The sequence below is a fragment of the Hemitrygon akajei genome, chromosome 11 (assembly GCF_048418815.1).
Source record: "Hemitrygon akajei chromosome 11, sHemAka1.3, whole genome shotgun sequence".
NCBI lineage: Eukaryota > Metazoa > Chordata > Chondrichthyes > Myliobatiformes > Dasyatidae > Hemitrygon > Hemitrygon akajei.
Genome location: NC_133134.1, coordinates 86,617,858 through 86,630,351, shown reverse-complemented (window position 1 = coordinate 86,630,351; position 12,494 = coordinate 86,617,858). Strand labels below are relative to the sequence as shown.

The window sequence follows — 12,494 nt, the reverse complement described above, 5'->3', positions numbered from 1 at the left end:
GTGATAGGCAGGTAATGAGAAGATGAGGGACGAGAGGTCAATAGGGAATAGAAAGCAAGGGAGTGTGTATTGCTCAGTATTTCCAGCATCTGTAGAATGTCTTGTGTTGTAGTATAGCCTCTTGGGTTCTGTGACTCTTTGGCTGATAGTGCTGGATTTTCTTTTGTGCAGGGTGAGCTGACGCAGGAGGAGCTGTATGTGGCTGTGGAGATGCTCTCGGCAGTGGCATTGATCAATCAGGCCCTGGAAGCCGGCGATCTCGGGTCCTTCTGGAGCTGCCTGCTCAGCCCAGCGACAGGCCTGACTGATGTCAAGAATGAGAATGTAGAGCGGTAAGCTGCGCAGCCTTGCTGCTACAGTATGGCCATCTTACTTCATGGTCATGAGGATCACTCTCTGTCTGGGAAGATAGATGGGAGAACAGAACTTGAGTCATGGTTACCAATAAGTCCCACAAAGCTTCTATGTCTATGGAATGGTGAGAGCGTGTAACTTGACAGAGTACTGGGATGAATCTTGTACACCTTATTTAAACCAGGGACTTAAAAATGGAGGGGGGTGGAATTAAACAAAGAGATTGTATGATGTTGGGGGAGAAGTGATTTGTAAGAAGAAATTTGTTAATGATTTTTACCATTGGTGTCCACAAAGAGTCATGAGGCCATTGCTCCCAGTGCTAGAGGCCTGGGGTTGGAGGATGACCCCTGTGGGTGGGATGGAGGGAGGAAAGGGACTTGTTTTGCTGTTGTGTGTTGCACCCCGTGGAGTGGTGTTCTGCCCAGTGTTGTGCTGACCATTGTGCACATGCCACGTTGGCACTGAAATGTGGGGTGACACAGACTTCCCCCGGCACATTCTTTATTGTGTTGGTTAATGCAAATGACACATTTCACAGTATGTTTCAATATACATGTGATAAATAAATCTCAATCTCCAATGGGAAACCTGAAAAGTGGCTGCCTGGAATCTGCTGCCAGGGGAAGTGATGGAGGCAGCTATAATAGATTTATTTAAGAGGCACCTGGATGTGCAGGGAATCCAAACCAAAAAAAACTAGTGAGTGAAAGTTCTGTGGGTGAAAACACTTCATAATGAGAGGGCAGGAGAGACTGTCCAGAGTGGTTCAAGCTGACAGGAGGGTGGCAGGAATTCAAATAACCACATGTTGCAATAATAGTGTGCAGAAGAGCATCTCAGAAAGCACTACACATCAAACCTTCAACTGAATAAGCTACAAGAGCAGAGATCAGTGTTCCTCTCCTGTACCTAATAAAGTGGCCTATAAGTGTGCGTGTCCTTCACATTTAGGCATTCTTAGCAATCCATTCCCTGACCCAGATTCTCTTCGAGTATTGTTTGTATGTTATTCACGTATGTATGTTTGTATGTTTAAAACGGAAAATGCAGAAACACAGCAGGTCATTTGGTGTCTGAAGAGAGAAACAGAATTAACATTTCAATACGAGTCTCCTCATTAGCATGTTTTTCTGCACACCTCGTTCACACACCTTGTTATTGGATTTCTGCCTCTGGGTGTTACCAAACAAGCTGCGCTTTATGCTGTCTCCTGCCTCATTTCTAACTGTTTCTTTGTAAACGGGTTATGAGTGACTTTTCATTTATAACATTGCCTTGACTCAAGGCCCTGAGTTAAAGGCAGAGGTTGGGCAGGTGAGGACTTGGAGCATAGGGGATTAAAGAAGGATCTTGGAAGTACGTATGTAAGATGAATGCACTCCATCGTTTTCCCAATAAAATAAAAACAGACGACATAGGTTTAAGGTGAGAAGAAGATCTAATAGGAATTTGAAGGACATCTTTTTCACCCAGAGGGCAGTGGGAATATGGGATGTAGTGGTAGAGGAAGATTTAGTTGAAGGGTTTAAAGGGCAATTGGACCACTACATGAATAGGAAAGGCTCAAAGAGTTATTGGCCAAATGCAGGCTTGGCATGGATGATTGGGCCAAACGGCCTGTTTCTGTGCTCTATTGCACAATGGCTCTTGCCTTATTCACAGGTACTTTGACGCACTACGTAGACTGAAGCAGCAGAACTGTCGGGATGGGGAGGCCATGCTGTCCTGGAACAATCTGCAAATGTGTGTGCACGAAGTGAACTCTGCCGTGCAAGAGGAGCACGACCGTAAGTATGAGTACTGGCCCCTCTATCCACAGCAGTGTGGGGATCAGTATGTGAAACAGGTACTTCAATCCTGATTAGTTTGGGGTGGTTCTCTGGATCCTTCTCAAATTTATTATATAAGAGCAAGACAGCTGGCCTATCTTGTCCACACTTGACTGTATGGCCACGCTCAAGCTTCCTCTTCACTTTGTATTTTCTCTTGTGATAGGAAAAAAACATTTGGCCCCTTGTACCTGCTCCACCATTCAGTAAGCTCGCAGCTTTGTGTTTATTGCCACGCCACCCTCTGAAAAGAAAATCTATCAATCTGTCTTGAATATCCTTAGTCATCAAGGTTTTACAGTCCCCTTTAAGTGGGAATTCCTCCATTCACAACCTGCCTCTGGTTGAGGCAGGTACACTGATGACATTTTGACAGTAACATGGTTAGCGGAGGTTTGGGATTTGACCAAAAATGCTTGCAGATGGGACTAACTAAATGGGAATCTTGGTTATTTGGGTTGAAGGGCCTACTTCCATGCTAGCTAAAGACATTTTCTCATCTCGACCACCCCTAATTCTAGACTCCCCAGTCAGGAAGGAATTACCTTGACATCAGGATTGCTTTTCCATTATTCTAAATTTGATGGTTTAGGCCCAGCCCAACCTGCTTAACCACTCCTAGTATGACAAAACCACAATCCCAGGAATTAATCGGTTTACCCTCACTATATTCTCTCAATTGTAAATTTATGCTTCAATGGGTAGGCACATTGGACCTTACATAATATCCAAGATGCAGTCTTACTAGGGTTGCATAATTAGAACAAAAAATATCTACATTTGTATGTTTATCAACTTGCATCAGAGGCTGACTTGCAGTTTGGCTTCCCAGTTGTCTGCTGAACATGTGTGCTACTTTCCTTTGTGAGTCGTGTAGTGTTGAATGCGAATGCCTTTCACCATTTACGAGAACTCTGCTTTTCATGCGTGTGTAAGTGGATGATTTCACATCTTTCCGCATTCCATTTCATCTGTCACATATTTGTCTGTCTACTTAGCCAGTCGTGTCCCCCTAAAGTCTCCTGTGTGTTTAATTCAGCTTTCCCCCTGTCGTTCCATTTTGATTGCCATTGAATTCGGGTCTTAATATGATCCACAGAATCCCTTAAAATTACAAGAAGGCCAACTTGGTTCCACATTGAGAATAAGAGTCAGGAGCTCGTTTAAAACTTTGGTTAGGGCACATGGAGTATTTTGTTTAATTCTTGTTGCCCCATTATAGGAAGGATGTACAAGAAAATCTGCAGATGCTGGAAATTCAAGCAACACACACAAAATGCTGGTGGAACACAGCAGGCCAGGCAGCATCTATAGGAAGGAGTACAGTCGACGTTTCGGATAGGAAGGATGTGGCAGTTTTACCAGGATGCTGCCTGGGTTAGAAGCTGGACAAACTTGGGTTGTTTTCTCTGGAGTGTAGAAGACTGAGGGGAAACCTGATAAGATCTCTAAGTAGAGGAGACATGAGTATCTTATTCTCAGGGTAGAAGTGTAGAGGGCATGCATTTAAGATGAGAAGGGGAAATGTTAAATGAGATGAGTGAGGCCAGTGTTTTTTTACACAGTGGTGAGTGCCCGGATATAGGCTGCAAGGGTGGTCATAGAAGTAGATATGACAAAGGCATTTTAAAAACTTATTGATAGACACATGAATGTGCAGAAGAATGGAGAGGCAAAAGAGACTTAGTTTAATTTGGTTTTGTATTCGCACAGGCATTGTGGCCAAAGGACTCCAAGTTTTCCATAAATCCAACTTGGATTTAAAAGAGAACTTTCTAGCTGGATTTGAAGAAGTCATCTCTCTTTTCTTTTTTTAAAATTATCAATAAGGAATTAAATTAGCAAATAACTGATTAACAAAGTTAAGCAATATATCAATAACAATAAGAAAAAATAAAATGTTAAGAATATTTTTTTGAAAGAAAAAGAAGAAAAAAAAAGAACCCCTACTAACTGGGAAAAAAACAAAAAAAAATTGGGAACACAACCCCAGAGCTATACATCATACAAGCTTCCATTAGAAAAAAACATCAATCTGCCAACTCAAATCCATTTAAAGAAAAATCGGAAGGAAACCATATTAATTAACTCAAATCAGATGATAGTAACGGGCGAATGAACCCCATCTTTTCTCAAAGTCAAATCGAGGATCAAAAGTTTGACTTCTGATTTTCTCCAAACTAAGACATAGCATCACCTGAGAAAACCATTGTATCAAAGTAGGAGCAGAAGCATCTTTCCATTTCAACAAAATAGCCCTTCTGGCCAATAATGTAACAAATGCAATTACATGTTGGTCTGATGGAGAAATACCATGAATATATTGAGGGGTTATACCAAATAAAACTGTCAATTTATTAGGTTGTAAATCAATTTTTAAAACTTTAGAAATTGTAGAGAAAATAGACTTCCAAAAATGTTTCAGTACAGAACACGACCAAAACATTTGTGTCAATGTGGCGGTCTCGGTTTTACATCTGTCACACTAACTATCAACATTAGGAATCATTTTAGACAGTCTCTCCTTTGTCAAATAGAAATGATGTACAATTTTAAATTGAATTGAAGAGTTGATTAGCACAAATCGAAGAAGAGTTAACTAACTTCAAAATCTGCAACTAATCTTCTGTTATCAGAGTTAAGCTCTCTCTCCCAATCTTGCTTAATCTTAAGTGAAGGGTAATTGTGCTGTTAATGAAGGGTTTTATTGAGAAAATTTATAATTTAAGGATTCATTTTTGAAATAATATCTAACAGGTCAGAATCTTGTATATATGTAAAATTACTTAAATATTCTTGTAAGAAGTGTCTGACCTGAAGATATTGCAGGAAATGTGAATACGTGAGAGAGTATTTAGTTACTAATTTCTCAAAAGGCATCAATCGGCCATCTTGGAATGGATCCGTGAAGGAATAAACTCTTTTATTCCCCCAAAGAAGAAAGGTAGGATCACTTAATGAAGGTTTAAATAAATAATTTTGATAAATTAAACTAAAAAGTTTAAATTTTTTGAGATTTAAAAAAAATTACAAAATTGACCAAATTCATAATGACTGCTTAATCACAGGATATAAATTTAAATTTGTAATTTTGGCCAATAGTACAGGTAGAGAAGCTCCAATAATGAGGTTAAATGAAACTGTTTCACAGTTTCACAATCTTTCATTTCTATCAGCCCAATATAACCAAAAACACATATAACGTATATTAACAGCCCAATAATACATTCTTAAATTAGGCAAAGCAAGACCTCCATCTTTTTTTAATTTTTGTAAATGATATTTACCAATTCTTGGTCTTTTATTATGCCAAACAAAAGATGAAATAATAGAGTCAACCTGATCGAAAAACTTCTTAGTTTAAAAAAAAAGAGGGGTATTTTGAAATACGTATAAAAATTTTGGTAATATCATTTTAACTGCATGAATTCGGCTGGCTAACGAAAGTATAAGTGGATTCCATCTACAAAATAATTGCTTCATAAAATCCACTAATGTAATCAAATTAGCTTTATAAAGATCTTTATGATTTTTGGTGATATTAATACCTAAATATTTAAATGAGTCCATAACTCTAAAAGGAATGCCATCATATACAGAAGCAGAATTGTTTAGGGGAAATAATTCACTTTTATGAAGGTTTAGTTTATATCCCGAAAACTTACCAAAATCATTTAATAGTTTCAATAAACTAGGAATGAATTCTTCAGGATTCAAAATATAAACTAAGAGATCATCAGCATAAAGGGAGATGTTATGAACAATCCCATTTATGAGAATTCCATGAATATCTTTAGCTTCACAAGTGCAATAGCCAAGGGTTCCAGAGCCAAATTAAATAACAAAGGACTTAACGGACATCCTTGTCTCGTACCCCGTGAAAGCCAAAAAAAAAGTTCAGCAATTATTAGTAATAACAGTAGTAATAGGGCTTTTATATATCATTCTAATCCACTTATTAAAATTAATACCAAAGCTGAATTTCTCTAAAACATTAAATAAATATCTCCATTCAACTCTGTCAAATGCCTTTTCAGCATCAAGAGAGACAACACATTGGGAAGTCTTAGAAAAGGATGAATATATAACATTTAACAGTCTCCGAACATTAGAGAAGGAATAACAGCCCTTTACAAAACCTGTTTGGTCTTGAGAGATAATTTCAGCTAGAATATTCTTCAGCCGATTAGCCATTATTTTTGAAAAAATTTTAGCATCCACATTTAATAATGAAATAGGTCTATATGAAGCACAGTCAGTAGAGGCTTTATCTTTCTTAAGAATTAAAGAAGTAGAAGCTTCATAAAATGGGGGAAGTAACTCTCCTAACAAAAAAGAATCTTTAAGCATTTCCAACATATATGAAGAGAGCAATTTTTCAAAATTTTTATAAAATCCTACAGAATAACCATCCAGTCCAGGAGCTTTACCAGATTGCATTGAAAAAATAGCTTTCAGAATTTCACTTTCTGTAATGGGAGCTTCAAGAGTTTGTTGATCTTCAATAGAAATTCGAGGAGAATCAATCTTTTGTAAGAAGGCATTCATTTTAGAAGAATCAACTGGAAACTGAGGTTTATAAAGTTCAATATAAAAGTCTTGAAAAATTTTATTAATATCTTCATAATTACATGCTAAACTATCTCTTACGAATTTTTAAAATTTGTTTTTTAGCTGTAGCTGCTTTTAATTGAGATGCTAATAGTTTATTATTTTTATCTCCAAACAAAATTGACTTTTCAAATTAAGCAAATTTCTTTCAATAGGATAAGTTAATAATAAATTATATTGTGATTGGAGTTCAGCTCTTTCTTTAAATAAATCAATGTTAGGAGAGATTGCATAAATATTACCCAAGTCTTTAATTTGTTTGGAAATCTTATCTAATTCTGTTTTTGTCTGTTTCTTAAGCTTAGCTGAATAGGAGATTATCTGACTGCGCAAATATGCTTTAAGTGTATCCCATATAATCAATTTCGACAGATCTCCTGTATTATTAAAAAGAAAACAAATATTTTTTCTGAGTCTCAATAAATTTGACAAAGTCCGGAATTTGTAATAAATTTTCTGGAAAACACCAAGGCAAATTTGCAATAACAACATCATTCAATTCAGAAGCTAAACTTAAAGGTGCATGATTCGAGAGAGCTATAGCATCATATTCACATTTCTGGACTTTGGACAAAAATCGGGGGTCAGCTATAAAGTAATCAATTCTCAAATATTTTTTGTGAACATGTGGGAAAAAAAAGAATAATCTCTATCATTAGGATGTAAATGTCTCCAAACTTCAACCAGGCCAAACTCAATTAAAAAAGAGTTAATAAGTGATTGGTTGAACTCTTGTCAATCAAAGGATTTAAACAACAGATGAAATCACAAGATGTCTCTCTTTCCACACATTCTCTATTCCTTCTAAGCTGTACAGGTGTGTGGCCATGCAGTAACTGAAATACTCCTGTGCACATTGCCTTTCCAGCTCAGCTGGAATTTTCTTTTATATAATGTTTCATGAAAGTTCTCCTCAGTTTTCAAGCCATGTAAAAATTTCCTGCTCAGAGCAAAGGTTGGTCCACGCAGCTGATTTTACAAAGTAAAACACAATTCGAGGGAATGTTACATCTACTGCATGAGTTGAGCCAAGTAACCCTTTCATGTTTCTGCAGAAATTGCTGCCATTGGTTTAATAAATGAAGCCCTGGACCACAATGATCCTGAGAGGACCATTGCTGCTCTTCTCATGCCTTCCGCCAGACTGGCCCACCTGGACTTTCCAACAGCGAGGCGTTACCATGACGTACTAGCAGTGGCAAAGCGCCATAAGTCAAAGGTACTGGGCAGTTCCACAAGTCCAAAAGACTCTTCCCGTACCTGAGGATTGGTTGACAGTTGTTCTTTTACCTCCCCCAACCCAAATCCTAGGTCATGCAGGACACAGCAGCAGTACTCTGGTTGGAGGAGATTCAGGATGGAATTCACAAAGCCAATCAAGACAGTCAGATGGCTAGAAAATGTGAGTTGTTCAATTAATAGCTGCATGTAAAAAGGCTTTTGTCATAGCAATGATTTCTTAGTGTTGGATGAATATATATACATCTCTGCAGATGCAATCTGATATGCTGGAAAACGCTTAACGGGTCAGGCAGTATCAGTGGAAAACAAGACGGAGCTGAGGCTTCAGGTTAAAATCCTTCATTTAAAACTGAGAAGGGGAGATATGTTAACAGTTCCTCTGACCTCCTGACCAGCTGAGTGATTTCAGCGTTTCCTTGTTTTGCTGGTTGACACCTTTTGATTCCCTGTTAACAGGTTGTGGTTTCAGGGATTTTAAGCTGTAAATCAGCCTGATGTTCCCAACAGTACTATTAAGGGGCAGCTACATTATTAGAGGAGCCATTTCAGTAAGAGGCTTCATGGCACTATTTTGAAAAGAACCAGCAAGTTCACTTTCCTCCCCAGGTCCTGGGGGGTACATGGGGCTTTATAACCTTCCTCACCCCACCCTCAGCCCCTTTGGGTACCTGGCGTGCCATATTCCCTCCAAGATTTCCCCCAGCCCCCCAGGGTAGTATTGGGAGTTCAGCCCACATCCACCTGGGGGTACTCCCCTCCTTCTCCACACACCTAATGCTTTTCTTATGGTGGTGACTACTTATTAAATGTAATTTTGTTGGGGATAAGGGGCTCTGGGACATGTTTCTTGCAGAATTCCAGATGAGCCACTGTACCCAGTGGTTTTGTGGCTGAATAAATTTCCAGGAGTGGTACCCTGCTGCCAAGACCAGAAGCATCCTGGACGGAATGTTGGAATCTGGACAGCAAACACCCTGCTGGAATTTAGTAGATCAAGCAGTGTCTGTGGGAGGAAAGAAACTGTCAAATGTTTCAGGTTGATAAGACACTTTGATAATTCCTGTCCTTCCACAGACGCTGCTTGATCTGCTGAGTTCCTCTGGCAGATTGCTTGTTGCTCCAGAATTACCCCAGATTGGCAGTCTGGTTTCTCCTGTTGTCATGGAGTTGTGCAGCCCAACTGGTCCATACCCACCAAGATGCCCCATTCAGTGTCCTGGTTAATAACCACAAACCATCTTGCCTAAGTGGCAGAGATGAATGTTGTGTCTGGGTGTTGGCTGAAGGTGTTAGAACATTACCATCTTCTCCTTTCATTGAATGTTTGTCTGCAGTTTTATTTTTTTGGAGAGAAATTTACTACTTATTTGAGTATTTGGCAATTTCCTTTTGGCCAAGGTGTCTTAGTGGGAGGGATGTGTGATGTTTGTGTAGCGGGTCCAGAATGGCATTGAACAATATGACATCTTTACCCATGTAACCATGTTTGGCCTGCCCCCTTTGTTTTCAGTGGCCCTGGGGGTGGCAGCTATCAACCAGGCAGTCAAGGAGGCCAACTCTTCTCAGACACTGAGGGTTCTGCGCTCACCAGATGTATTCCTCTGCAGTGTGATTCCAGAGTGTGCCGCGGTCTATCAGTCTGAGCTGGCCATGCAGGTGCGAGTTAAAGTGGAAACAGGTAAGCTTCATACTGGGCAAGGGAGCATACACGTTCATGGTTATTATAACTTCCAACTCTTGGTATGAAAACAAGCCCTAGAGAGCTCAATGGTGTTCAGAAAAACTGAGGGATGTTGGTGGGGCAAAACTTGGGTTTGTAGAGTTTAGAAGTAGAAATCAATAATTTAAATTGATTAAAAAAATCTTAAAAGTTGTTTTCTAATTTCCTATAATCCTTTTCCATCCTTAATTTTCCTCAGCTTTACGACTCTTTAAGACCTCTGCACTCATCATTTAGGACTGCTCTTGGAACTGTAGCCCATATTGGACTGTGTAGGATTCTGTCCAACAATCTGCATGGACTTTGGGCAAAGGTAGGACTGTGGTCTGACTGGAATGCCCCACAGGTCAGAGTAGCTCATTGGTGGCATTCTTCGGGTTCATAGGTAAGGATTTTCACTGACCTGCTTCTGAGTGGGACAGAAACACGGGGGGTGGATCAGAAGACTGGGGAGAGGAAGTCTTAGAGAGCAGTGAACAACTTCAAACTTACTGTAAACTTGATCCTCCAAAAGCCTGCTTCCTGTGTCCTGTTGGATTAGAGTGCAGAAGTGTTATTTTTCATGTAGTTTAACTTTTTTGTTCATTTGTGTTTTTGCATTATCACTTGTATATGTGTGATTGTTCAGTGAATTTTCTGGTAATTGTGGAGCAGTTGCCTCTATTTTTCCAGAAACCTTGATTTCAGTGGTTGGTGATATATTATTTGAACCTGGCTATCTTATTTGTTAGCTGTTAATCGGTGGAGTTTCTGTTTATCTCTGGACTGCTATGAGAAGACCGCACTATTTTTTTACTCTTTCTTTCCTTTGTTTCTCTCACTCTGCTGCTTCCCACTTTGCTCTTGTGACACTCTTGTAAAACGATCATTAGCATCAAATTTTATGCCTCTTTCCTGACTTCTGAAGAACCTTTGGATTGCCAAAACATCAGGATCCAGAAGTCCTAACTCACACATGTTCCTGTTCACCCATTGTTCATGTTCACTAACACAGGGTCCCATTTTTTTTTCCTTTACTGGGGGGGGGGGGATTCTTAATTGTTTTCTAATCTCTCTTGATTTTTGTCTCTGTATAAGACTATATAAGACCATCCTCCCACCCTTAATTTTCTCCAACAACCTTGCAATTCTCTGAGGCTTCTGTAATGTTCATAGTTGGGCTTCTTGAATATTTTTAAACTGTAGTGTTGGCAGTTGCCCTTCAGCTGTCAAACCCTAGCTGCAAAATGTCTTCCCCAAACCTTTTCGCCTTCCTGTCCTCTTTAAAGTTTTCCTTAAGCTTATTTCTGACCAAACGTTTGAATATAGTTCCCAATATTGCCTTGTTATTTCTGCTCAGCACCCTCCAGTGGCTGTTTCCACCTTCATCTTCTCTTTCAAAAGTTCAAAGTAAATTCATTGAAGTATGTATGTTAGTTAGAATCGGGTTTAATCACTGGCAATCTTGATTCACTGGCATCTTATCACTGGCATGTCATGAAATTTGTTGTTTTGCGCCAGAGGTACAGTACAATATATGTTAAACAAATAATAATAAATGTATTTTTAAAATTAAATAACTGGTGCAAAAGTGAGCAAAAAAGTAAACAAAATACAAGGTAGTGTACATGGGTTCATTGTCCTTTCAGAAATTTGGTGGCTGAGAGGAAGATGTTCCAAAGATGTTTGTTTTTTCAGGCTCCTGTACCACCACCTTGATGGTAGCAATGAGATAGGGGCATGTCCTGGGAGATGGAGGTCCTTAATGTCAGATGCCACCTTTTTTTGAGGCATCGCCTTTTGAAGGTGTCCTCGATGTTTGGGAGGCTAATGTCCATGATAGAGCTGTCTGAGTTTGCAACTTTCTGCAGCGTTTTCCTTTCCTGTGCAGTGGCCCCTCCAAGCCAGGTGGTTTTCCTACCAGTTAGAATGCTCTCCATGGTACATCTGTAGAAATTTACGAATGTCTTTGCTGACATACCAGAACTCCCAAACTCCTAATGAAATATAGCCGCAATCGTGCCTTCTTTGTAATTGTATCAACATGTTGGGCCCAGGATAGATCTTTATCTTGTAGGAAAAAAAATACAATAGAATTTACGAAAAACCACACCTAAACAAATGTTTTAAAAAAGTGTGCAAAAGAAGACGTACAAATAAAAATAATCTTGAACATGAATTGTAAAGAGTCCTTGAAAGTGAGTTTGTAAGTTTATAGTAGTGGTGAATGAAGTTACCCATGCAGGTTCGGGAGGCTGACGCTTGTAGAGTAAAACTGTTCCTGAACCTGGTGGTATGGAGCTTAAGGCTCCTATATCCTCTGTCTGATGGTAGTAGCAAAAAGAGGGCATGGCCTGGATGCTGGGGGTGTTTGATAATGGACCCTATCTTTTATGCAGATCCATGTAAATGTACTCAATGATGGGTAGAGCTTTTCCTGTAATGGACTAGGCTGGATTTGCCACTTTCTGTAGACTTTCCTATTCCTGGCCCACTGCCCTACCTGGCTGGCTCTTTCAGCCTCCTTTGTCTGCTTTGACCTGTCTCCCTCTCTCATCTCCTACTCTTTATGCCCTTCACTTTTCACTTCTCCTTAGTACCCCTCTCATCTATTAGACCCTGGCTCACCCCTTCCTCTCTCCACTTTATACTCACCACCTCTTCCTTCACTCTCAGTCCTGACAGAGAATCTTTGTCCAAAATGGCAATTCCTGATCCCAAGCAGATACTACTCAACCCACTGATTTCCTCCAACT

At 39.5% G+C, this 12,494-nt stretch overlaps 1 protein-coding gene across 1 annotated transcript in view; it reads left to right on the top strand.

The window, feature by feature from the left end:
• The window catches only part of LOC140735815 (ras GTPase-activating-like protein IQGAP1), a 247,891-nt gene that overhangs the window by 102,187 nt on the left and 133,210 nt on the right, over nucleotides 1–12,494 (top strand). The window contains 5 exon segments of the mRNA XM_073061320.1: nucleotides 172–332; nucleotides 2,020–2,144; nucleotides 7,853–8,016; nucleotides 8,109–8,199; nucleotides 9,550–9,717. Of these exon segments, the coding sequence (XP_072917421.1) occupies nucleotides 172–332; nucleotides 2,020–2,144; nucleotides 7,853–8,016; nucleotides 8,109–8,199; nucleotides 9,550–9,717 (709 nt within the window).